Genomic DNA, 26,960 nt, shown 5'->3' with positions numbered 1-26,960 from the left:
CTCCCTCTCGAGTGTCCCTCCCCTCCCCTCATCCCACCCCTCTGGGTCATCACAAAAGGCCAGACAGGGCTCCCTGTGTTATATAGCAACTTCCCACTATCTTATCTATTTTACGCATGATACTGTAGTCAATGCTACTTTCTCAATTCATCTCACCCTCACCGTCCCCTACTGTGTCTATAAGTCCATTCTCTACTAGGCTCATCCACTACCGTTTTTCTAGGTTCTGTATAAGTGCCTTAATATACGATACTTGTTTTTATCTTTGTGATGATTATAGTTGTTAATGAACTCTATTTGCTGTACTTTGAATATTTTTCTGGGGCATGTGGGTTAAAAACTATCTTTCCTGATAAATTTTTTTTTTTTTTTTGGCCATGCAGTGTGGTTTTTGGGATCTTAGTTTCCTGACTAGGGATTGAACCCGCACCCCCTACAGTGGAAGCACGGAGTCTTAACCCCTGGACTGCCAAGGACGTCCCTTTTCCTGATACATTGTTTCTGTTAAATCTCTTTATGTTTCAGTAGCTCATAGCTCACATTTTTGTGTGTTTTTCCTTTCTTATGCTTCAGAATTTCTACCTGGTGTTGTTCAGTTGCATTTCTTTAGCCTAAAATCAGTTATAACTTTTTACTGTTAGCATTTTTATAATACTTTACTACTTCTGCTATAATAAATTTAAAAGCATTTGTTTCTAGCTCTTTTGTTGTTTTTTACCTTAATTTTGTAAATGCTCCTTTGGATTGTTCTCAGAAAGATTATATTGAGATGTTCAAGTTCAAAAAAGAGGATAAAAAAGTTAAATTGTTTCATACCATCTGGATTTCAGGTGCTTGTTGCATTTTTGAGTGGTTGTTTCATTTTTGAGTGGTTGAAATGTAATTTAAAAGTACTCTCCTAAAATTGAAACAATATAGAAATATGTAGCATACCAAACAAAAGTTCTCCAAACTCCTCATTCCCCACCTCTCTCTCTATCCTTGATGTAAATACTTATTTGGCATATGTCTATGCAGAACTTTTTTCTATGAATGAAAAACCATTTTGCTTTAAAGCTTCAGCATGGAAGTCTTCCCTAGTGTAGATTGCATATACTTCCTCTTAAGTTTTTAATTTCTAGAAAAGAACTTGCTGTTCTGAGTATATTTGCAATAAGTAAATGTCATCTTTTAAAAGTGATTCAAAGTGAGACTTATCTTTCCTCCACAACCTTGAAATCCTATAAGAGTGAGGCAGTGGTTCATGTTTTGGTTTGGATATTTTTGTTTGTCTGTTTGTTTTTTAATATTTATTTATTCTTCATTGTGGCATGTGAACTCTTAGTTGCAGCATATGAGATATAATTCCCTGACCAGGGATTAAATTTGGACCCTCTGCATTGGAAACACGGAGTCTTAGCCACTGGACCACCTGGGAAGTCTCTGCTAGTTTAATTTTGATTGACAACAGATAGGAGTATGGTTAAATGCACTGACTTTTGAGTTGATCAGCCTGCCTTAGATTAGAGATCTGCAACTCATGATAACTTTGGGTCTGTTACTTCTCTAAGCCTTGGTTTTCTCATTTGCAAAACAGGGAGACTAACACTACCTGTATGGCGTGGTTATAAATAAATACTGCGAAAAAGTACTTAACTACACAGCCTGCTATATGTCTGTCATCGATGATGATAATGATAATAAGTAGTATTTGAGTTTTTAAAAAAAGATATCTTTATTTTGAGATTACATTTTATTATACAGCTCTAAAGCCACACATATTTTTAAATTCTAAATCCACACTAGGCCAGAACAGCTGGCTCGTAAATAGATTACATTCCAAAGGTGCATCAGATCCATGGCTGATTCATGTCAATGTATGACAGAAACCACTACAATATTGTAAAGTAGTTAGCCTCCAACTAATAAAAAAAAAGAAAAGAAACCATCATTAGCCAAACTGAAAAATAATAGAAAAAGAGAACTATCTGGGAACAGTGTCCCTCTGCACTTCTCAAGAATGTGTCTTGTTTTTACATGTGGTATCTTAATAGTTGAAATCTTGGTTTTAGTGTGTGACTTTTACTAAGTAATATTTTAAGTAATGGGATTATTTTCCTCATGTTCTCAGCCTTGTGTGAGTAGCTGTGTAGTGTTGTTGGTGGTTTTTTTTATAATTTTATTTATTTATTTTTGGCTGTGCTGGGTCTTCATTGCAGTGCAGAAGTTTCTCTTGTGGCGAGCGGGGGCTTCTCTAGTTGGAATGCTCAGGCTTCTCACTAAGGTGGCTTCTCTTGTGGAGGACATGCTCAAAAGTTGTGGTGCATGGGCTTAGTTGCTCCATGGCATGTGGAATATTCCTGAATCAGGGATGGAAGCTGTGTCTCCTGCATTGGCAGGCAGATTCTTTACCACTGAGCCACCAGGGCAGCCCCTGTGTAGTGTTTTTAAATCAGCTGCCTCTTTTGGAGCTGGCTGGTTATTTCTGTATGAAAGTGTTACATTTATTCTTGATATAAATGTCTAGTTCTTTTTTTTTTTAATGTCTAGTTCTTATCTTTGACGATTAGTTCCTACTTCAGATCTGATGAAAATAATTCATTAATAATGGGAACTCTTGTTTGGTTTGCTGCTTGTGAAATAAATATTAAATAACGAGCCAATTAGTGATTGTAAATGAATCAATTAGTGATGTATTAATCTAGTGGATGGCCACAATACTAGAAAGAAATAGTACATCCATCCAAGTATAGTTTATTTCCCATTGTAAAATGGGGTTTCTTAAGTAGTCATTGGATATGGGAGACTAGGAAGATTCTTAGCAGAGGTGATTATTGTATTCTGTGTTGATAACTAGCTATTGTGTTCTGTAAGTTTAACTGTTGATATTTTTAAGCTTAGTCTGTCACATTACTATTACTCCTGTTTTTACTGCATTGTTAATACTATCCCTGCTATTTACCCAACCACAAATTCTTAGTCCTTGATAATTTGTCTTAGTTAAGCTGTTTTTACTGGATGTAAAAAGAAAAATAATTTAGGTTTCATTATTTGGCTTCCTTCCTGCAATTCTCAGTTTTTTATATATTCTGATCATTTTATTTTAGCCATTTTTACTAGACATAAAAAGACATAATTTGGGTTTTATTGCTATATCAGTTGTAAAGTTTTGTGATGTGGTTTTTCTTTCTCTATTTAAGCATATGGTTTGAAAAAGAAGCCCCAACTCATTAGATCAGCGACCAGAGTTCAGCACCCTGGAGGGAATTGAATCTTTAAGTGTCTCTTGTTGCTGAATCAGAAAATTTTCTAGATTTCCTCCCTTACCATTAATTTTTGCATTCTTTGTATTTTTTACCCTTATTTTAATCCTCATTTTTAAAATTCTAGTCTTAACCTCATTTCCACTCTTCGTCCTAAATGGAAGCTTATGTGCCTTTGCTGTTTCTTAAATCTTGTATTCCATAAAGCATCTAATTTCAGGAACTATAGTTTTGCATTTCATTTGCTACACATTTATATTTTCTTTGGAGTATTTTTTGTTTGTTTTTCTTCAGATAAACATGTTTCTGATGCAACTTGGAGGGAAGAGGCTGGGATTTGGAACAATAAAAGTTAAAACCTTATTAAAATATTCTTATTTTATAGCTGACACCTGCAAAAAGGATTTAAGGCAGCATATTTAACCAGTAGTGATTGGGAGCTTAAATAAAAAGATAGTTTTTATTTAAGAGTCTTATAGAATTATCTAGATTGTTTACTATAGTTACCTGTGAAATGAGGTTATATTAGTAATAATTATACCAGATCAAGCTTCCAAGGATTTCCAGAGTGTTTAATGAAGTGTAAAATAATACATTTCTAAAATTCCTTTTCAAAAGATCTGGAATAAAATAGAGTTTACCTCAAACTCCTAAGTGGTGATTTAACTCTTATTTGTATTTCTATCCCAGCATCTAACAGGATAGAGTTCTTAGTAAACACCCCATTCTTCTTGAGTCAGTGACTGTTTACTATGTGCAAAGCTAGACAAATGCCATGGACATATAGAGATCACTTAGTCCTTGCCCCTGAGGTCTTTATATTCTAGTAGGCTCATGAAGTTAGTAGTTCATGACCAGCATTTTTTTAAAGAAGTAAAATAGAAAATATCGGAGTAGGTCACATATGGTAATGGTAAGTGCAGGTTCATGAAGATACTGTTTTGTTTACATAAATTAATTTTATGTGCAATGGATTGTGACATAAAATGTATTTTACTGTGGCTTGTCAAAAACTTCTGGAAGCCACTGTTTTAGGCACACATGATTGTTCCAAACAAACCTTGCTTGAAAGTGAGGAAAGCAGAGTATTTAGATCACGGGGTGTATGGAAGATTATAAACAGACATGAGAGTAAATAATGGTAATATTGAACCTTGAATTCCATGCTGGAAAGTATGATGGTGGGAAAGATAGTGTTTTATTGGGGGAGGCAAGTACTTAAATTTTTTGAATATTTTATATATTCATCTGACTCAAAACCCAAAAAAGAGAGCATGTAGTGAAAAGTTTCACTTCCACTCCAACCTCCCTCCTCCAGCAAACAAATGTTATTAGGGGTATCATTCCAGAAATGTTTCATGTGTGCAAAAACAGCTATGTGGAGGTTTTCTCAATTTTCTTTTTTATATATATAAATGATAGTAGACCACCATTCAGCACCACACCATTCAGTCCTTTGTTTTTTTATACCTGTTAGGGAATTTCTCCATAACAGTACCTGAAGAGCGTGATGGAAAAGTTGTTAAAGATGGAAAATTACTGGATCTGGTCTATATGTTAAGCAGTCAAGGCTATATTAGAGACTAGCAAGGGGTTCTATTCCATCTTGACCTTCAAAAACTCACCTTAGATCCTCCTGCCTTTGCCTTTCCTTTTTTTTTTTTGCCTTTCCTTCTTCTTTTGCTTCTAATAACTTAAGCCTGGTGACAGGATGAGATGGCTGAATGTCTTCAGCAATGCAATGGACGTCAACTTGGGCAAACTCCGGGAGATGGTGAGGGACAGGGAAGCCTGGTGTGCTGCAGTCTATGGAGTTGCAAAGAGTCGGACACGACTTGGTGACTGAACAACAACAAACAATCTTAAACCACTCTCCGACTAAGCACACGTGAAGCCATATGCATATAATGTGCGTGCACACGCACTTAGTCGCTCAGTTGTGTCCAATTGTTTGCAACTCCATGGACTGTAGCCTGCCAGGCTCCTCTGTCCATGGAGTTCTTCAGGCAGGAGTACTGGAGCGGGTTGCCATTTCCTACTCCAGGGCATCTTCCCAACTCAGGGATCAAACCTGCATCTCCTGCATCAGCAGGTGGATTTCCTACCATTGCTCCACCTGGGCCCAATTCTCTGTTTCTCACTATTCTCATAAGCTCTTTATCCACATCCCTCTGGGTCTTTGGAACTCCACCTCTTTACTTCTGCTCAGCAAACCTTTCCTGACTTTTCCCTGCCATAAAGATTGAGTTAGAGACCTCACCTCTATGTTTATCCCCATCATAGCACCTAATAGTGTGTTGTAAATACATATTTTCTGACCAGTTTTTGCTATATGCTGTAAGCCCCTTCTGTGTGTAGGACACATTGCTATTTGTAAGTACATTAGTTTTTTTAATATTTACTATATTCACCTGGTTTAGAGCCCCAGAAGTATTAAAGAACATACAGGTACATGAGCCCATGGTCTGGTCTCTCTCTGTCATTAAGGAGAGTTGGGGGCCAGGATATACACATTAAAAGATTCAGTGTTGATTCAGTGACAAGTCAGTGTGGTATGATTGTTGATAGCGCCATACGAGTCATTGGTAGCTGAGACAGTTAAGGAAAGCTTATTGGAAGAAGTGGAACCTCGCAGAGTAGTAAGGGAATGTGGTATCCTGTATGAGAAAAGATAAACAGGTGGGATGAGAACTAATGTATGGAAGAAAGTATCACAGCAGAAGGGAATGGTAGAAGTAGGACTTGGAAAAGTACTTGAAGTGGGAAATGTGAAGAAGATGCAGTACAAAGAGAATTTAAGCAGGGAAACAAGAAATGCTAAGAAAATTAGTCATTCAAAAGGAACACCAAGATACAATGAGAAGGAGGAAGAGAGAGAGTCCATAGAGGGGGGACCATTGTGAACCAGTCAGGCACATGAAATAAACATAAACGCACTCTTAGACATTTGTGGCCTGACCCAAGGCCCCATCGTAAGTGGTGGCCAGCAGGAACTTAGCTTTCTTATTCCTCTTTAGCTGCTGGATCTAAGTGGTCTGCTATTTCCTGGTAAGGTGTAGCACCTTTCCTCCTTTGGTGTAAGTGGTTTCCTTTAAGTTTTCTTTTCATTTATGAGTTTATTTGCTGGACCTGCATGCTGGGAATATGACTTCCAACTACATATTTATAAAATTCCAATCCAACCAACAGGACTTGGATAGTCCCTTAGAGTCAATTTTAATGGAATTTTTGCCTTCTGTTGTGGTGAGAAAGAAATCCTGGTGTTATACTTAAGTCATTACTAGTTGGAATCGTAGATTATTTCAGAGTCCTACCATGCCTATTGTATTAAATTTGAAAGTCTTTTGATACACCTAAGAAGAAACTCAGTGAAATCTCAGTTTTGTCCTTTTGGGATCTGACTATAAAAGACCAATACAACAATTAGAAGAAATAAAAATTTAGTATTTCTTTAGTAATTAATGTTTATTCCATTGTGCAAAATTTGAAACATCTTTATTTAAATATTCTTAAGCTGCAACATTGGATACAAATCCTTGTATAATTATTTCATTCTCATAACACTGCTTGCAATAAATTCTGCATTTCTCTGTTCAGGAAACCAAAGAAAGTATAAATAAATTTAAACTCAGTGGTAGTTGGACTGCCCAGTGAAAGTCACTCAGTTGTGTCCGACTCTTTGCAACCCCATGGACTATACTGTCCATGGAATTCTCCAGGCCAGAATACTGGAGTGGGTAGCCTTTCCCTTCTCCCTAACCCATCTAATAAACAATTGGTGAAATTATTTTTCAAACTCAAAATGGAATTCTGCTTATGAAAACAATTAACATTTTTATGAAATAAGAGAATTTATATGTAGCAGTTGTTATAAATTGGATATTTTTAGAAGGGAAGAATTTGACTTGATTCCCCCCCATACTTAAACTGTACTGCCAGAATAAACAGATTAATTTGGGGAGGGGTGGTATAGTACACTGGTTACGAAAAAAGTTCACTACTTGCATTGATATTTGGTTGTTTTACCTTGTGTTTTAAATGGATGAATAATCCTTTTTAATAATTTGACATGGTAGAAATAACAAATAATAAGAATTAGATGTAAATTATCAAGAAATATATACACACAGACACACATTCACTCCTTAAGAAAGTATGTGTTTAATTTTGCAGGCTGTGGAAAATCTCTGTTCTTACAAGATTTCTGCAAACTTGTACAAACAGCTGAGACAGATTTGTGAAGATCACATCAAAGCACAGATTCATCAGTTCAGAGAATATCCTTTTAAAAACAAAAAACCTTGTATTTTCATCTTTTCCTTCCTCTCTGTCCCTCACTTTTTAAACCAGCTTAGAATGGAATGCCTGTGTTTTGTAGATTTGTTGTTTTTTGTTCATCTTGCCTCTAGGGAAAAAAGCAAAATTTCACTTTTTACCTTTAATTAGGGTCCAAATCTACATTGTACTACTAATGTAAATAAAATTTCTTTATGTCTTTACTCTTTTTGTCCTAACAAATTTCCATTTGAGGAAAGATAATCAGGAAATAATAAACTGAAAACACAATGCTGAATTATACCTAAGACTTGCTTTTTGTTGTTTTGTTTTGACCTTGTGGCATGTGGGTTCTTAGTTCCCAACCATAGATTGATCAAACCCATGGCCCCTGGAGTGAAAGCACAGTCTTAACCACTGGACCACCGGGGGAGTCCCTAAGACTTGTTTTTAAAGGTTTTTTTCTTTCTTAGTGGAATCTAACATGTTTTTACAGTTTAAGAAGTAGCATTTAAAAAAAAAAAAGTAGCATTTTGTTCTATAAGTATTATTTAGTTTCATTTAGTATGTAGGGCTTTCCATATTTAAGACAAATGTGCTCTTAAACATTGCATGTATTAACTTGTCCTAAGCGTTTTTAAAATATCCTTAACGTGTATCGCACAGACTCTTTGGATAGTGTTCTTTTTCTCAAGAAGATTGATAGATGTTGGCAGAACCATTGTAGACAGATGGTAAGATGGAAAAAAGCATTACATTTCAGTTAAATATTGTAGTTAAAATAAGTTCCTTCAAATACAAGAATATTAGTTTTAAAAGTTTTGCAATAGGGGGACTAAAAACTAATTTTGGAAAAAAAAATAAAAACTAATTTTGGTTGAGTTTTCTACTTTAAAATTGCAAGTTATAGGTAGACCAGTATTTTAGAATGACTTATAGCTTAGAATCATTTTTATTTTTGTAGCACTATAAGTATTACAAGTGTAAAATGCAAATAAGTGTTACATTTTGTCAGTCTTAATGGCTATCCCACCTGTTATTTGGTTACCTAGCAAAGTGCCTGCTGGTCCTGCACTTTAGCTTATTCACATCACAACCTTTCCTTTTTCCCTAATCTGGTATTATTTTAAACCTTATATTCTGCAAGTTAAAAATCTTAAAATCTGTCCCACACATCCAAAATCCCACATATACAATTTTAAGACAGTTTCACCCTGAGAACCGTTGCTGACAAAAAATTATATGCCCCTTGATTCTGTTTTGATTTTTAGTTAATTTTCAAGTTGCAAAGAGGTCATAGACCCCTTTTTTCCTAGAAACTACAGCAAGAATTAAGATTTATTAATAGTTTAATAAAAAATGGTATGGGCATATTCTCAGATGTGTTAATCTGTATGTTTGATCCTAGTAGTCTAGTACATATACAAGTAAACCCTGCAGTCTTATTTTATAAAATATTTCAGCTTCACAACATATAAAAAATTGTTTGATTTCTTTTTTTCATTGACAGATCATGATCAGGAGCATTTTTTTGTTTCTGGATAGGACTTACGTTCTTCAGAATTCAATGCTACCATCCATTTGGTAAGGATGCAAGAAAAAAAATTATGAAAAGATTTGTTAACAAATCATAGTCAAATCTTAATTACACTAATAGAGTAATACAGGGAATATTCTCCTAAAAACTCACATTTAGCTTCTAGACTTGTATTTATAGCAGTTTTACTTTCTTATTTATGTCTTTTCTATGCTAATATTGGAGATAGCTAACATTCCCTGAGCATGTAAAAATTTATGAAGACATTTTTTTGTTAGCCAAAAGGATTGAAGTTTGCTCTGGACTGTCTGAATGTGCATCATTTTGTTGCTGATCAAGAGTTCACTCATTATCTTTTAACATTATTAGGGAAAATTCCATGTATACACAAAAATAGAAGAGTGTAAGGAGCCCTTCCCTCCACCATGTGCCTAGCTTCTACCTACAGCAATTATCAGAGTTCACTGATTTTTGAGTACTGAAGGCAGATGACAAATGAGCAATTAAGCCTTCATTATGAGTACAGTGAAGACCATTTTATAGCTTTGAACTAATTTTGTCTCTTGATTTGACCAAGGAAGAAATCCACCAAAGGAAATAAATCAATAAAACTTAGTTATGGAGGAAGATGGGAATTTAGCTTCAGTTCTCATTAAAGACAAAATGAGTTTCCTGTATGCTTTCATCTAATAATGTTATTTAAAATTAAATATGTGGATTTTATACTTTTACAGTAGTTGCTTCAAAGCCTGGAACCCTAATTAACATGTGGTGAGAAGTTAAGCAAGCCTCTCCAGAAGTGGTATCGTTTTAAATTAATTTAGATTATGTGTATATTTTTTTATTTTAGGGACATGGGACTGGAGTTATTTAGGGCTCATATTATAAGTGATCAGAAAGTCCAGAATAAGACAATTGATGGCATTCTCCTTTTGATTGAGAGGGAGAGGAATGGTGAAGCAATCGATAGAAGTTTACTCCGAAGCCTTCTAAGCATGCTCTCTGATTTGCAAGTAAGTTAACTACTTCACTTACTACAGAACTGATTGCTATACCTAGTCTGATGTTTAAAAAACAAACACAGAATTTCCTGGCGGTCCAGTGGTTAGAACTCCATGCTCTCACTGCTGAGGGGCCTGGGTTCAATCCCTGTTCAGGGAACCAAGATCCCACAAGATCTGTGGTGTTGCCAAAAAAACTTAAAAAAAAAAAGCCAGACTCATAATGCTGTTCACATATAGGGCATTCAGTAAACATTTATTGAATAATTGAACTTCTTTACTTTGTTACCCCCTCCCAGATTTATCAGGATTCTTTTGAACAACGATTCTTGGAAGAAACTAACCGACTGTACGCAGCTGAAGGCCAAAAATTAATGCAGGAAAGAGAGGTATTTAAAAATCATGATGAATAAATCCACTGTGTCTCATAATAGACCCTACTTTATAGAACGTAAGCTGCCCTTTCATTTATCTTCCAAATGTTAGGCTGCGATAATTTTACATGTGATTTTACTTATGATTCAACCCTGTCACATTTGACAGGACTACTCCCAGGATCTTTTGGACTTGACATTTACTAAATGATTTATGGAGAGGAAAACAATATATAAAAAACTTATCTTTGTAGGTTCCTGAATACCTTCATCATGTTAATAAACGTCTAGAAGAAGAAGCTGACAGACTTATTACTTACTTAGATCAGACCACCCAGTAAGTATTACACGCTCAGCCTAATAGCCTTAACCTGTGCTGCGGAATCACTTAAGGCACTTTGGGCATCCCCAAACATGTTAGTAAGTATTTTCAGGTAAAACTTGAGACTTTAACAGTTGTTTTCATAATGCAAACTTCAAGTTGTTCCTTCCCCTACTTAGTTTAGTCAAGGGTTTGATTATTGGTTGTCCATATGTGTTTAGGATATAATTAAAGAATAGTATTAAAAGCTGATGTGATCTTTGAAATCTTTAGGCTGATTAAAATTCAGCGAGCATTCATAGGAGAAAGTATTTCTCTGCTTTCCTTAATATTACCAACCAAAGAATTCCTATAAGCAGATAGGTAAATACTTCCTAGTAAAAGCAGAGAAGTTTAGGAAAAGCCAGCCATGGCAAGACCGTTGAAATATTTATTTCGTGATATACCAAAATTCTGAAATACACAATGTTTTCCTTCTAGGCATAAAGTAGAGTAACTCTGAGCACAATAAATTTATTCAGAAGAATAGGAATATTGAAATTAACAAAGCGAGCTAGTTAATTTTTTTATCCCCCAGGAGAGACTAAATTTTCAGCAGAATCAATTGTCTAATTCTACACTTGATCTTTGCCTAAAGGCCAAGAAGCGATGTTTGTCTAATTCTAAACTTCTTTTTTCCTTATAGGAAGTCATTAATTGCTACTGTGGAAAAACAACTTCTAGGAGAACACTTAACAGCTATTCTTCAGAAAGGTAATTGGCAATTTACAAATAAGAGATTACTTTTAAAATAGTAGCAAACAAGTAAAAACATTTTTAAAGCTTGCCTTTTTAAAGGTTTGATAGCAGATCACTGCATTCCTGAGGTAGGACACAACGCTTTGCCCCTATTCATCACAGTAAACTTGTAGGAGGTGCCTCTTTCCTTAACTTTATAAAGATACAGGAAGCGAGATGAGAGGAGTCTTAACCAACTCCAGTAAAGAAACAGTAGGAATTTGGGGATTCTTAATTTAATTTTTAAGGATAATTAAATAAGGAATAATAATAAGGAAATGTTAAATATTATGTATTTAATATTAAATTAATATTAATTATATTAAATATTAAATAATAAGCAATAATAAGGAAATGCATTCCTTTTTGCACTAAAGTGTTTTTGTTTCTAGCATATAAAACCAAGCATTTCTATTAATCCTAAGTGATATATGAGTATACCCTGAATTTTACTTTAACAGTGTTACAAATAGGCAAAAGTCTTACCTTTCTCTCCAGCCATCTTTTGTATAAAATATCTTAGAACTTTAATGCAGTTATATTTTTATTTCATTCTAAAAATCAAATACCTTAGGACTTCATTTAAACTTGGCCTATTGATGCATAATTTTTATATACCACAGGCCTTATCCAATACTCTGAAATATAACTGTGTACAGTAATGCAAATATAATATGGCTGTTGCACATATGAGGTATTTGTAACATGTATTTGAAAGTGAAGTGAAAGTCGCTCAGTCATGTCTGACTCTTTCTGACCACATGGACTGTACAGTCCATGGAATTCTCCAGGCCAGAATACTGGAGTGGGTAGCCTTTCCCTTCTCCAGGGGATCTTCCTAACCCAGGGATCAAACCTGGGTCTCCTGTATTGCAGGCGGATTCTTTACCATCTGAGCCACAAGGGAAGCCCAAGAATACTGTATTTATACAGACCAATTTTTATAAGTTGGTTTATACATGTGATCTACTATGTTAAATGGTACAGACCATTATATAATTTTTGTTTTTATGTAAGTTCCCTATATTTAGTTTTCACTTGGAAAGGTAATTATCTCTTTGAGTTTAATTCAAAGCACACTCTATATTAAAATTCACAGACTAGTCATAGTTCAAACCAGTATCAGAATAATTTTAACTTCTTTTTTATTTAAATACCTGACATTTTTGTTCACTTTTTTTTAAAATACCAAATGTTTCAAAAATCAGGTTTAAATAACCTCCTTGATGAAAACCGAATTCAAGATTTATCTCTCCTGTATCAGCTCTTCAGTAGAGTTCGAGGTGGCGTTCAGGTTCTCTTACAACAATGGATTGAGTACATAAAGGTATTAACATTAACCATTTATTTCCTCTCATGGCTTATAATCTGTATACCTAGAGTACATATGAATAAGTGTTTTCTTATTTGTTAGATCCCTTTTTTTTCAAGTAATGGGAGTTTTGAGAGCAGTCAGTCTGAGAATAATAGCCATGTGGCAAATTAACAATAAAACAGTTATCTTCGTGATGTGTGATGTGATTTCTAGCTCCAATAATTGTAGTGAATGTGGAAAAAGGAATAGGACTTTTTTTGGATCCAAATTTCTTTCCTGTGGTCTTACACTGAAGGCAGGTTGCCATTTTTTAAAAATTCAAGCTGACTTTAAAAGTAGGGGAAAAAATCCTAGAAACTTCTACAATAAGATCCCATTATGATATTTTATACCCAGTGGCTGTTCCTTACCTTGTGATTATAGATGAGTGGTATCAGTCTGGATGTTTTATCACTTTATCTTTTCTTTTCTTGATTTCAGAACCTGCTTTATTTTATTTAATTTTTTGAAATTTTAAAGTATGTGGGTATGTGTATATACTTAAAATATGATTTGGGGGGTTGTCTTCATTGCAGATAATTAAATTCTAGTAAAAAGTCATTTTTGTTTTTTTAGGCATTTGGTAGCACTATTGTAATTAATCCTGAAAAGGATAAAACCATGGTTCAAGAATTGCTGGATTTTAAAGATAAGGTTGACCATATAATTGATATCTGTTTCCTGAAGAATGAAAAATTTATCAATGCTATGAAAGAAGCATTTGAAACATTCATTAACAAAAGACCAAACAAGCCTGCTGAACTTATAGGTATTTTTCCAGTCCCTTTTCCCATTTAATGTTCTTCTTTTATAAGGTTTTGTGTATTAACATCTTTGTGCCATGTCTTTCAATAACAGTCTAATTTATTTCTAGTTACTTAGTTGGTGGTTTCTAAGAAGCTGGATGCAAGGAGTAGTCCTTCATGCTAAAGAATATCTCAAAGCCCACATTATCAAACATGGTCTTTCTTTGTAAGACAGTACATTGGACCCTGTTTACTTTTTATGTATAAAAAGCTTGATAGCTGTTTTACAAGCCTACAGCAATTTAGAGGTGGGACAGGGTACTTTTTCTTGAGGCCCACACACAGGAAAGGCTAGCACAAAATTACAGTTGCCAATGAGAAAGAATGTTCAGGATGAAAATAAACCTAAGAATCTGGGCCTATTTAGAGTAAAGAGTGTGGTGTACTGCAGTTCTTCTCAGTTTTCCCCAACTGGGTCAGAGGAGGAGGTGCCTGAGAAGACCCTTCACTTAAAGGATGAAATTTTGTTGGTTTACTATTTACCCTTAAAATTTTTGCAGTTTTTGCCTCCTACTCTGTAATGTATCTGATTTGTTTTAATAGAAAAGTAGTATTTCAGATTGCCTACCATCAGTGTAAAATGAACATTCCAGAAGATATGCCATGTCTTTCAGTGACTTTGACCTCCTGCACAAGGCTGTAAACACCTCCACCACCATCCCCCCACCAGAGTTTCTTTATCCCATTAGTATGGTAGAAAGTACATTAGGCCTGGAGCCAGAAGACTTGGGTTTGAGTTGAAGCTCTTGTATTTTTTAACTCTGTGACACTGAACAAGTCGCTTGATGATCTCCCTGACTTTGGAAACTTTTTTAAAATGCATGTGTACATGTAAAACATTGAAATACTCAGTATATCATACTCCTGTTTGATATTTATAGTGACCAGTATCTCATGGGTACTGATGATCACTGAACAACAAACTTTCCCCCCATTTTAGCGAAGTATGTGGATTCAAAGCTTCGTGCAGGCAACAAAGAAGCTACCGATGAAGAACTTGAAAAAATGTTGGATAAGATTATGATTATATTTAGATTTATATATGGTATGTATTTTTGTTTTAATATTGTTCTCTTAAAGCACTCAACAGAGAAACTGGCGAGTAAAATCAACCTGTAAGGTATATTTACTTGGGGGCTAAATATATAAAATTCTATTAAATTCCTTGCTTTTAAATTATTGGGGTACTTGAGGAACGTTGCTTAATTGCCTTGTGCTCTGACTTTTCCACTGTTAAGAGTCTTGAATTTTGCTGCTTATTTTAATCTCAGGAGTATTGATGCTAAAACTACTAGTCAACTAAAGTTTTTCTAAAGAAAAGTTAATTCAGTCTTAATTCTTTTCAGCAAAGAAGTCTTGAAATGTCTGGCACAAAAATCTACCTCTAATGTTTCTTGCATTTAGCAAACTTGTATAAAATGTGTACATTTAAATGACTTGGGTTAATGGTTTGATTTATTAAGCACTTTGAGTCAATTGTGTCAAAACCTTATATTGGAATGTAAAAGTTGTGTTTTATTATTTATATAGGTAAAGATGTTTTTGAGGCCTTCTATAAGAAAGATTTAGCCAAGCGCCTTTTAGTTGGGAAAAGTGCATCTGTCGATGCTGAAAAATCAATGCTGTCCAAACTTAAACATGGTATGTTTGTCATTCTTCTGATCCTTTTCTTCTTTAATTTCTGACAGAAAATATTAGCTTAATTTCTACTCTTTCAGTCAATTGCCTCTTTTGTCAGTCATTGTAAGTTCATATGATTAAAAATGTAAATTGAGTAAGCTCATGAGGTTTCCAACCTATTTACATGTGCAGAGCTGTCATAATTTTTTTAAAAAATAAAATATTGTTCTTGTTTTTATCATTTGTATAAAATTTCCCATTTATCTTGTGCCTTAAAAAGTAGATAAAGTTACTACAGGATTAAGATTTGACTCTGATTTAGTGGGGCATACACTTTGGGGTAAGGCTCTTTTTATTCTTATGAATAGTTACAGACCATATTTCATCCTAAAGTAAGTTTTACATTTCATGTTTTCAATTCTAAATTCTTTGTTTTTAACCACTTTAAAATATTGTAAATGTACGAACATCTTTACTAGAATGTGGAGCTGCTTTCACCAGCAAACTTGAAGGAATGTTTAAAGACATGGAACTTTCTAAAGACATCATGATTCAGTTCAAACAGGTAAAAGTGAGTTAAACTCTTAATTCCTCCAACTTAAATGTTATCTTCTTATTTTGGTTTGTACTGAAGAGGATAAGTAGAAACTTGTATCTCTTATAAATACTTCATAGCAACTTAGATGATAGTCACAGTAGAGGAAAATAATCACCAATGAAAAGTAAGTATATTTGACCTACTTCAAAATTTATTCTCAATATACTCCCAAAATAACACAAAAATAGAGATGAAATGTATTGAGCAGAAGAAGTCAGGACAGGAAAGGCTGTAGCTAGTGAAAACAGGGCTTCTAGCATCTAACCACTGGTGGTGAGTTGCATGTTCAGAGCTAGTGATAGAGATGGAAGAGGTGATAGAGTGGTTGTATAAGGCGTTTGGGGACCTTGGGAATGAAACGCTAGATCTATATATTTTGCAGATGTTGGTAGAAGCTAGTTTTGAAACATGTAAGATCATAGGTAATAGTGATAGCAAGATAGATTTTCCTCTCCTAGGGTTTTAACAGTGATTTCTTTATCACTATGTTGCTATGGTGGGAGATGAGAGTGGAAGACTCAAGAGAAAGATCAGGATTAGTAGGATCATGGGTCCTGTAGTAGTAGCTACAGAATAGGATTTACCTGCTTTGCCCTCTCCCCTTCTTCTTCCTTCCCCATTTCAGGTCACTCCCTGCAAACACACAGTGGAACAAGTGAAAAACCAGACACTTGGGCTTGCTGGTGGGGTGAGGAATGGGGGGTTGCTGCCGGGTTTTCCAAGCCATGTAGGGTTCTCCAAAAATGGATACTGCAGGTGGTATGGGGAAAAGAATGGAGAAGAAATCCTGTAACAGCCCAGTCATATGTGAGAAATTATTTAAGTTGTTAATGCCTCTGAAGGAGTCACCTGATCCGTGTGTACATTGTAGCAAAATGTTACCTGGTGTACTTTTCTGGAGCTTTTAATATAGGCTTCATTTATAGTTCTCTTAATAGTTTTGCCTTTTATTTTAAAGATGGTCAGTATTCACATGTAGTTTTGTAGTGAGGAGCTTCTTATAATGGGTCATTTTTATGGCATGAAACGTATGCATTTTAATTTTTTAAGATCTCAGTGTATGTGTTGATCTTATTGTAGTATATGCAGAACCAGAATGTACCTGGGAATATTGAATTAACTGTGAATATCCTGACAATGGGTTACTGGCCAACATATGTGCCTATGGAAGTTCATTTACCACCAGAGGTAAGAGTTACTGTTTTAAAAGTTCGTGTAAACACACCCATACCAAATGTCAACTGTTTTTAATGTTTTGTTCTTTTATTTATATTACTTCTATACCTGTATGATTAGAGCATAGCTTAAGATGCCAATTCCTGAGTTTGGGGCTAATTTCCTTGACTCTTCTTTCAGTTCCCCAGATTGTATTAGTACCCATCACTGCCCAGCTCTCAAAAATTCGTGATGGTATATTACCTGGGCCGGAGGGTGAGATTGCTGAGTGATGGATACTTGGGTAAATCCATCCTAACTCCTGGGGAAATGTCTTAACCCAAGACTGAAGCTTAGGAAAGGGGTTAAGGCTAGAGAGATAGATGCTGAGTCCTTCATGAAGATGATCATGAAAGCCCAGGGAACAGATCTCCCTCATTAAGAGAGAAAATGTGGAAACAAAAAGAACAGACCTAAGGCAGAACTTTGAAAAAGGCTCACAATTGGTAGGTGGTAGGAAGAGGTACCTATGAAGGAAACTAACGAAGAAGCACTAGTGAGATAAAGGAACCAGCATGATGCAGAGGCACAAAAAACACTGGAGATGAATGTTTCAGAAGAGGGGATGGGACTTCCCTAGTGGTCCAGTGTCTAAGACCACCAGCCCCCAATGCAGTGGGCCCGGGTTTGATCCCTGGTCAGGGACTATATCCCATATACTGCAACTAAGTTTATAAATAAATATTGTTTTAAAAAGAAAAGATGATAAAATGTTGCAGACAGATCAGAGAGGGTAAATCTGATTAATACTATTAAATTTGGTGGTTATTAACCTTACATCAGAGTGATCAGTGGCCCTATTGGGTATAGTCTTTAAAACTTCCACAGATTTTTACACATGTAAATATAAAAAAGTAGTGAATGTGATACTGGATACAGAGCTTAAATAAAGCATTATTTATTGTAGATGGTAAAACTTCAGGAGATTTTCAAGACATTTTACCTTGGCAAACATAGCGGCAGGAAACTTCAATGGCAATCAACTTTAGGACACTGCGTGCTAAAGGCAGAGTTTAAAGAGGTAAGTGGATATTCCCCCAACTTAGTTTTCATCTTCATCTTTTATACTGAGGTCATCCCTCTTAACTTGAAAGTTTTTAAGGTGTTTTTTTTTAAGGTGTTTTATAACTTTGTCTTATATATGTGCATGACATAGTGATAGCTTGTCACAGCTCTGTGTATATGAATGTGGTCTTTTCCACACTTGATTGGGCTCTACTACAAAACAAAACCAGTAACTCTTTTCTCCCACATCCTTTCCCCACCTGTGGATGCAAAATTCAAGCTGCCACTTTTGACAGGAAACTTCTTTTTTTGTTGCTGGGAGCTAGAGAAGAGAGTGGGTGTTAAGGGGAACAGTTCTCATATCTAATTTCAAAAAAATCCTACAGCTTTTCATGACTAATCTGAATCAGACATATTGAAAATGCATTGAAATAGTGGTTTCTTACTGCTCGTAATAAATATCTGTAATGACACATAAAGCTGAGTTATTAATTTTCATTACTTTGTTGTTCTGTTTTAATTATAAGGCTTAAAAAAGACCCGTAGAAAGGTCATTCAATCCTTCCTCCTATTTTAGGTAGGATCACACCTAAACCCTCCATTTAACATACTGACTTTTCTGGATAATGTTAATCTGTGGTTTTAAATCCACTAATTGAAAAATGCTTTTCCAGTAAGAGATTAGTTACTTGATTAATTTTCATGTGCTTTTTTTAAAAAATGATGGCTAAACACTGTTGTTTCTCCAACAGGGTAAAAAAGAACTCCAAGTCTCTCTTTTTCAAACACTGGTGCTGCTAATGTTTAATGAGGGAGAGGAGTTCAGTTTAGAAGAGATCAAGCAGGCTACTGGAATAGGTTTGTGTTGAATCAGTTGATTAGCAAGCATTATTCAGTGTCCACTATGTGCACCTCACTTGGTTAAGTGGTCTGGGGGACTCTAAGAAAATAATCCCTCTCCTCAGGACTTAGACCCATGGGGAAAGGGGGAAATGACACTTAAAATAGTTTCACAACCAGTGAGTACCAGTCTGTGGTGCTGACGGAGTGTGTTAGTTCATTCAAGCAAGAGACCAGTGTGGACTGGCACAATGGGGAACGCCTTCATGAAGGAGGTAGGGTTTGAGCTGGGCCTTCAAATTTTAGTTACATTGCAAGAGGAAATACCATGAGAAAAGGTATGGAGAAAGGAATGAGCACACCTTGGGCAGGAGTCATTTGGGCAGCGCGCCTAGAATCAGTAGATAGTAGGGCAGCTTGGAAGTTGAAGAGATTCCAGGCCAGAAGCTCCTGGGGGTAATTCAGGCATAAAGTGATAAAGAGCTTAGACTACAATGAGACCAATGAGAAGAGAGACAAGGCATCTCTAAGGAAGCAACTACTAGATACATGGAGGATGAAGGAGAGGAAAGAGTTAAAAGATGATTCCAGAATTTCTCACCAGAGTAGGTTGGTAGCTTCATGACTAACAGTTGGAAAGAAGATACAGTTTTATGGGGAAGATGATGACTAAAATATTGGACATACTGGAATTGATGAGCATAAAAGAGCCAGGTGGAGGTAGCCTTTAAATGTGGGGCTGGGGAAAAGTGGGATGTCATTTCTGAAGGTGTGATGGTTATCCACATGGAATGATAATTGAAGCCTTTAGAGGATGACCAGGAAAAAAGTGATTGGGTGGGACAAAGAGGATGTTGTTCATGAACCTTGAGGAAAAATGAAACAACTGTAATAGATGGGTAGGGTAGAAGCTAGACTGAGGTTGAATGTAGCTGTCCATGTTGATGTGCTAGTAACAGATAGCTAAACCACTCTTTCTTCTTCAGAGGATGGAGAGTTAAGGAGAACATTGCAGTCATTGGCCTGTGGCAAAGCCAGAGTTCTGGCGAAAAATCCAAAGGGTAAAGATATCGAAGATGGTGACAAGTTCATTTGTAATGATGATTTCAAGCACAAACTTTTCAGGATAAAGATCAATCAAATTCAGATGAAAGAAACGGTACTTTTTTTTTTTTTTGCATTCTCCGCATCCTGATGTACTAGAATTATATGTGTTCATAGTAATAAAGATTTATAAAGAAGATTTTAGCCTAGAATACCACCACCAGCATTAATATTATCTGGGCCTGTATCTAGCTCAGTGTATTTCAGTATTTGATTTTGTAGGGCCTAATACTCAACATAGTTTTATATACTGCTTTTTTGTGTGTTTTAGGTCTTTATTTTTCCATGCTATTAAACATCTTTGTAAAATGGGAGATGGCCACACAATATTCTTTTACGCAGCTCTAATAATTTATTCAGCCAATGTCTATTGTTGGGCAGTTAAATTTATAACTTCTTAGTATTATAAATAAAACAGCAAGGTGCATCTCTGTACCTAAATCTTAATCTTTCTGATCTTTCCTTATAAATTTATCATGGAAGTAGATCTTTTGGGTTAAAGAGTGTGAACGTTTTAAGAGTCTTAATACATTATGCTATTTTGTGTTCCAGAAAGACTGGACTAATTTACACTAATAGCATGAGTGCCTGTCTCACTGTGCCCTCGCCAGCACTAAAGATTATATTTTCTTTTTCTTTCTCTTCCAGCTTCTTTGGTGAAAAATTGGAATGATTTAGTTAGCACTTTTTTGATCAGCAGTGACTATTTTGTTTCTGTCATTTGAGTTTGTTAGAGACTTTTATTAAGGAAACCAGCAACTGCAGCATTTCCTGAAACCAGTTGGTTTCAATCTCAACAAGGTTTAATGTAGTACTTGAGAAAAAGTTTTAATATGGGGTAGAGGTCAATGTGGGCTTCCCTCATAGCTCAGTTGGTAAAGAGTCGGCCTGCAGTGCAGGATACCCTGGTTCAATTCCTGGGTCGGGAAGATCTGCTGGAGAAGGGAAAGGCTACCCACTCCAGTATTCTGGCCTGGAGAATTCCATGGACTGTATAGTCCATGGGATCACAAAGAGTCGAACACGACTGAGCGACCTTCACTTTCACTTTCAGAGGTCCATGTTAAGCTTCCCAGGTGGCGCTAGTGATAAAGAACCCACCTGCCAATGCAGGAGACATGAGAGACACAGGTTTAATCACTGGGTCAGGAAGATCCCCTGGAGGAGGGTGTGGCAACCCACTCCAGTGTTCTTGCCTGGAGAAGCCCATGGCCAGAGGAGCCTAGCAGGCTATAGTCCATAGGGTTGCAAAGAGTCGGACACGACTGAAGTGATTTAGCATAGCACAGAGGTCAGTGTTGCAGACAAGTTCCTCTTTTGTTAACATTCACACCAAAGGTGTGATATTCCCTTAAATTACTGTGTCATTTTAAAACATGTATACTGTATCAGAAAGAAGCTGACTACAAAATCTCCAAACTAGGGACTTCCCTGACAGTCCAGTGGTTAAGACTCTGTGCTTCCACTTTAAGGAGCATGGATTCGATCCCTGGTCGGGGAATTTAGATCCTACAAACTGCACAGTGTGGCAAAAAATAAAAATAAAGAAGCCCAAGCTACTCCTCTAATTTAAGTACTAAAGAGGAACATGCTAGCTGTAACATTAAAATTGGTTAACTGGCTTTTTAAACTGTGTATTTCTGACTTGTGTATTACAAAATAAAAATAAATTTTAAAGTTTGACTCTCAAAAAAAAAGTTTGACTCTAATTAGCTTAGCTGGATGGTACCATATTTTGTTTGAGTCAGATGTCAGTGTCAGTCACTTTTACAGATAAGCTAATGTCACACAGAAATCTGGTCAGCAACTGCTTGTGACACATTAAGATTTTGAGAACAGAATAAAAGGAAATGATACATTCTTCATCAGCTGTCTCTCTAGAAAAACCAAGATGGCATTTTTCTGTTAACTGATATTGGTATTACTTCATTGATACAGGCCACTAGGACAATCAGGAATTAATGTTTGTAGGGGTTTTTTTGTCATTGTATTTATGAGGTTTCTTTTGATTAATTCAGCATATTTAAAGCGTTAATTGTGTCATGGCCCTAAAACATACAGTTTGTATAAGTAATCAGGTTTCACTTCAGGTACAGTTCCTAAGTTTGAAACTTTTTTTATTAGGTTGAAGAACAAGCTAGTACCACAGAAAGAGTATTTCAAGATAGACAATATCAAATTGATGCTGCAATTGTTCGAATTATGAAGATGAGAAAGACACTTAGCCACAATCTCCTTGTTTCAGAAGTGTACAACCAGTTGAAATTTCCAGTCAAGGTAGGTACTTCTGTATTTTATTACAGAGCTGCTTATATATAAAAATTATATTGTTTTATATGTATATATAAATTAGATTTTTTAGACACAAATCTTACAAACATAGAATAAAACCTCAAGACCATTTAGAGGGACAAAAGTTTTCATTTCTCATGCTTATATATATGATTTTTAAAAAAAACCTTTATTGGCATATGTGGGCAGCTGTGACAAAGGGGGAAAACAATTTATAAAAGTTCTTATACTGAAAATTGAAATTTTCAAGTTTATTCACTTTAGTTTTTTTTTTAGCTTATTTGTTATTTTTTAAATTTTTTTTCTCCTAAGAATACCTTGCTATTTGACAGATTTGGTTATTTTAATTAAGTCTTCTGTTTAGTTAGCTTGTGTAAAGGTCCATTAAAAACCATACAGGCAATTATATTCCAATTTAATAAAACTATAAAGTCATCATTAGGCATCTTTTTGTAAAGTTTAGTGATAGTTCTGGCAAACTAAAATTAGTCATCACATGGATATGTTTCAATATAAATTCCCAGTAATGAAGCACCTTAGACAATGTGGTGGTGTACTGGACTGTATCTCATGTTATAGAAGATTCCTAAACTCTTGTGATGATAGATACTTTTTAGACTTTGGATAGACTCTTGACTGTTTCACCTTTTGAGCTTGTTTTCCTCTTTCGTAAAATGGAGATGATAATAGTACTTACCTCATAGGATTTTGGTGAAGCTTAAATGAGATGATATTTTTAAAAACTTAGCACTGGGCCTGACACATAAATGCTTGTTAGCTGTTGATACTGTCTCCTCATGACCACACTCTCACCCTCATCCTATGCCTTAACAATCATTTCACCTCCAGCCAGAGAGCTCACTGATACTGGATAGCTAAGGAAGTTATTAGGACCACTATAATAAATATGCTGATATTCTTGGTCTTTCACCATAATTAAGAGCAAGTCATTTTGATTTTCAAACCTTGGAATTCAAACTTCACTGAAATTTTGACTGCCCGATCAAACTACTTTCGCTCTTTAACTTTCTTGATCAAGTACGCATTTTACACAACCTGAAAAGCTATTAGCAAGCAAGATTATATTCTCTTTAAGGCTAGATACAAAAGACAGTGGACTTTTGTTGCCCAACAGCTAAGAATGCAATTGAGAACAAGCTATAAGCTTTCTTAATGATTTTTCAACAAGTAGAATTTAAAAATTCAAATCATTTTGGGCAAGTAACAGTTAAATCTCACATTAAACCTGGAATACAGAGATTTGAATTATGAGATGATACTTCACTTACCAAGCCAGTTGTTGTAGTAGTCGTGTAAATAGTGATTTCCATAGTATATCTGTAATTTATAAAAATGCAACCTGACTTTGAATTTGAGTAAACTCTGGGAGATAGTGGAGGACAGAGGAGCCTGGTGTGCTACAGTCCATGGGGCCTCAAAGAATTGAACACAACTTGGCTACTCAACAACAACAACAGCAACAAAACCTGACTTTGAGAACCAGCTTTTTTCCAAATTTAGGATCTAGTTATCTTCTCAAACTACCTTGGCAAAACTAAATAGTATTCTGTTTCCTTAAACTATAACATGTTCTTCGTGTGAAGTTATGATGGTCTTTTGTATTTGTGCAGAGAATAGCTGGTTCTTAGCAGACCTCTTTAAAATAGAGAATGTACTATATAACAATAGGACAAGATATGACAGTATGTGTATAGCAGAAAAACATTTTTAACCTGATTTATTTTCAACATGCTTTCCTCTTTAAGGAGATTTGAAAAAGAAAAAAAAATAAGGAAATTAAATACATTCAGTGAGCCTAAGCTGTTTTTTTTAAATTGAATATTGATAAAGGGGTTTGAGCCAGTGGGTTATGAACTATGCACTGAAAATTTGCCTTCTCTTACAGCCTGCTGATCTTAAGAAGAGAATAGAATCCTTAATTGACCGGGACTACATGGAGAGAGACAAAGAAAATCCAAACCAGTACAATTACATTGCATAAAATGTTGTTGGCCTTGAAGCATTTGCTGTCATATACAATAGCCAGTGGATAAACTAACCTGTTGTTGTTTGAATTCTTTTATACTACCAATGACCAAATGAAGCAGTGTAATGGGAATAGTTGAGTGACTTTTCAGTGGTTAACATGCCCATTTAAAGAGTAATACTTACCTTTAAGAAGAATGTTGTCGAACTCTTTGCATGTTATTTAGTATGATGTGCAGAAAACTCTTTTAAGAAAGTACCCGGTTTTCATGATTCCTATTTGGAACTGGGGAAGAGGTCCTTATGGCTATTAAAGAAGGAGGAAGGGGTTCTTATACACCATTTAATTATGAAGCAAAAGGTTTATTTGCTTAAAATGTCATTTAAAGATACTTAAACTGCATGCAAACTTTATTTACTGTACAGAGTTCTGGATGTATTTATCAAATAGAAAAACCACCCTGGACTTGATTGTTCACCTGTTTTGTGATTGCCCTTGAAGAGAAAAATACGTTGTCATAGCTCTTGATATTTTACTAAGTAATGTTCTGTTACACTGAAAGGGATGTTTTTAAAATTTTTATTTGGAAACAAGTTTTCAAGTAGAGGGACAGTTGCTTACATATTGTCTTATATACACACATCCTAAAATGTTCCATTTATGAGATGTGTGTGTATGGTTCAACCCTCAGTTTACTGTGCTGATTAACAGGTACTTATAAAAATAGCTGAAATAGAAAATTGCTGATCAGTTGTGCTAGAAGAACATGGTTGGAGAGAAAAACCCAATGATTTCTTCATATTAAAAATGAATATAATATGAGCATTGCAAAAGAGACCAAACCCACATTTGTAACTTTACAAAAGCAAAAATTCACAAACTAGTTTTCAACTTCCTTTAGACTTCAACATTGTTTGGACAGTTTTATCTTTAACTTGGACCAATTGTAGATTGTTCCAGGCTTCCTGGGATTTAGCATTCCTATTTTCTCTACCAAAGTTTTTTTTGGAAGCACCTCAACTTCTTTTCGTTGGCATATTAGTCTTTTCCTGTCATCCTTATTTTAACTTCCTTAAAGCCCTAGATAGAACTAGATCCTTCCTCCTTTCCCCCACATACCCCCTAGTTGGGATTTCAAATTCTGTATTGTGCTGATCTTCTTCTCAAAGTTGCTTAAAGATAAAGAGTTCTCATAGCCACTGGACACCTGCTTTTCAGAGGAACGTCCTAGGATTGTTCATACATAGAAAACAGCAAAAGTATTGTCTTTTTCAAATTGATAATGTGAGTAAAAAGCTTCTCTTTACCATCAGTGGTTTTTTGTTTTTGTATTTGGGGTTTTGTTTTGCTTCCTTGTTTGTTTTTCCTTGAAGCTTTGAAGGGAATTAATCTTGGAAGAGAAGCAGAAATTTTGTTTTGGTTTAAAAAAATCAGAACTGCTATAATGCTTTTTGCAGTAGTTTATTTCCTTGACTATTTGAAACTATTAGGAAGAATAGCTACGTCCTAACCCTGGGTCGGGAAGATCCCCTGGAGAAGAAAATGGCAACCCACTCCAGTATTCTTGCCTGGAGAATCCCATGGACGGAGGAGCCTGGTGGGCTACAGTCCACGGGGTTGCAAAGAGTTGGATGTGACTGAGCGACTTCACTCTCACTTTCACTTTCAACCCTCAGCTGAGAAGACCTTCAGCTCTAGTGTTTGCTATTGATTGTTTTCTTGAGTTCTCAAAGACCTGTGACCATATTTTTTTAAGTTGCCTGTTTTCTAATTGCATCACTTTACACACTGTTGTCTAATAATATGTGGTATTTAGAATGCCTTCTTAATTACTTTGAGCAGCCATTGCCTGTATTTTCTTAGCACCGCCTTGGTTGTCTTATGTGAACTCATCTGACAGGGAAATGCAGCTTTTTTGTTTGCCCTCTCTGCATACTGGACCGTCTGAGTCAGTGTTCTAACTAATCCCTGATGGTCTCTGAGCTACTGTTCTACCAGACTCAGTAGTTATGTGCTTCAGGAATTTTTCGGTAGAATTGGTCCTATTAGGAGACTCTTGGTGTCACCTTTGTTATCTTAAAAGCTGGTCCCTTCGCTGAGGCTCTTAATTTTTTGAAAACTTGATTCTGTTTCAGCTGAAAATTGGCAAGGCTATTTAAAAAATTGGTGGAAGCCATTTAAGAAATTGAAAAGTAATCGCAAACAACATTGGGTAGTTGTGACTTTCAGTTCTGTATCAGTTGAATTTTTGTGCTCTTTTCCCTGTGTACGTGGTGGTTCTATTTTTCTCCAATAAAACTTTTTATTTAAAAAAAATTTGTGGAGAAGATCTTTAAAATTCAGATATTCTAAGAATGTTATAAAACCACAGAACTTAAAATCTTCTTCCTAATGATTAATGAATTCATAGTTGTCAATTTTATTTTTAAAATTTCTCTTTATTTTTGTGGTGGTTTGATGATAATGCTATAGGAGTGTAGAGGGGAAGGGATGGTAACGGGTGATTTCCAGGAATCCTCAAGGTGAGTATTTATTCTTAACTGTCCTATTTTAGAAAAATCAAGCACAAGTATAAACATCATTTCATCCAAATCTTTAAAGTCAAATAGTT

At 35.4% G+C, this 26,960-nt stretch overlaps 1 protein-coding gene across 4 annotated transcripts in view; it reads left to right on the top strand.

Annotated features, from left to right (window-relative positions):
- The window catches only part of CUL4B (cullin 4B), a 46,757-nt gene extending 20,092 nt beyond the window's left edge, over positions 1–26,665 (top strand). For 2 of the 4 annotated variants that reach the window (XM_043458672.1, XM_043458674.1), the window contains 18 exons: positions 7,416–7,519; positions 8,182–8,251; positions 9,028–9,101; positions 9,905–10,067; positions 10,355–10,444; positions 10,684–10,766; positions 11,437–11,504; positions 12,737–12,855; positions 13,459–13,651; positions 14,629–14,733; positions 15,219–15,329; positions 15,788–15,873; positions 16,987–17,094; positions 18,029–18,142; positions 18,879–18,984; positions 19,953–20,125; positions 22,195–22,347; positions 24,269–26,665. In XM_043458672.1, the coding sequence (XP_043314607.1) occupies positions 7,416–7,519; positions 8,182–8,251; positions 9,028–9,101; positions 9,905–10,067; positions 10,355–10,444; positions 10,684–10,766; positions 11,437–11,504; positions 12,737–12,855; positions 13,459–13,651; positions 14,629–14,733; positions 15,219–15,329; positions 15,788–15,873; positions 16,987–17,094; positions 18,029–18,142; positions 18,879–18,984; positions 19,953–20,125; positions 22,195–22,347; positions 24,269–24,364 (2,016 nt within the window). In that variant the 3' untranslated portion in view covers positions 24,365–26,665. Of the gene's footprint in view, positions 1–7,415; positions 7,520–8,181; positions 8,252–9,027; positions 9,102–9,904; positions 10,068–10,354; positions 10,445–10,683; positions 10,767–11,436; positions 11,505–12,736; positions 12,856–13,458; positions 13,652–14,628; positions 14,734–15,218; positions 15,330–15,787; positions 15,880–16,986; positions 17,095–18,028; positions 18,143–18,878; positions 18,985–19,952; positions 20,126–22,194; positions 22,348–24,268 lie in introns of all 4 variants that reach the window. The other 2 variants (XM_043458671.1, XM_043458673.1) reach the window with 1 other exon arrangement.
- Positions 26,666–26,960: the final 295 nt, after the last annotated feature.

Source organism: Cervus canadensis, chromosome X (genome assembly GCF_019320065.1).
Source record: "Cervus canadensis isolate Bull #8, Minnesota chromosome X, ASM1932006v1, whole genome shotgun sequence".
Classification (NCBI taxonomy): Eukaryota; Metazoa; Chordata; class Mammalia; order Artiodactyla; family Cervidae; genus Cervus; species Cervus canadensis.
This window is presented reverse-complemented; position numbering and strand designations above follow the sequence as displayed.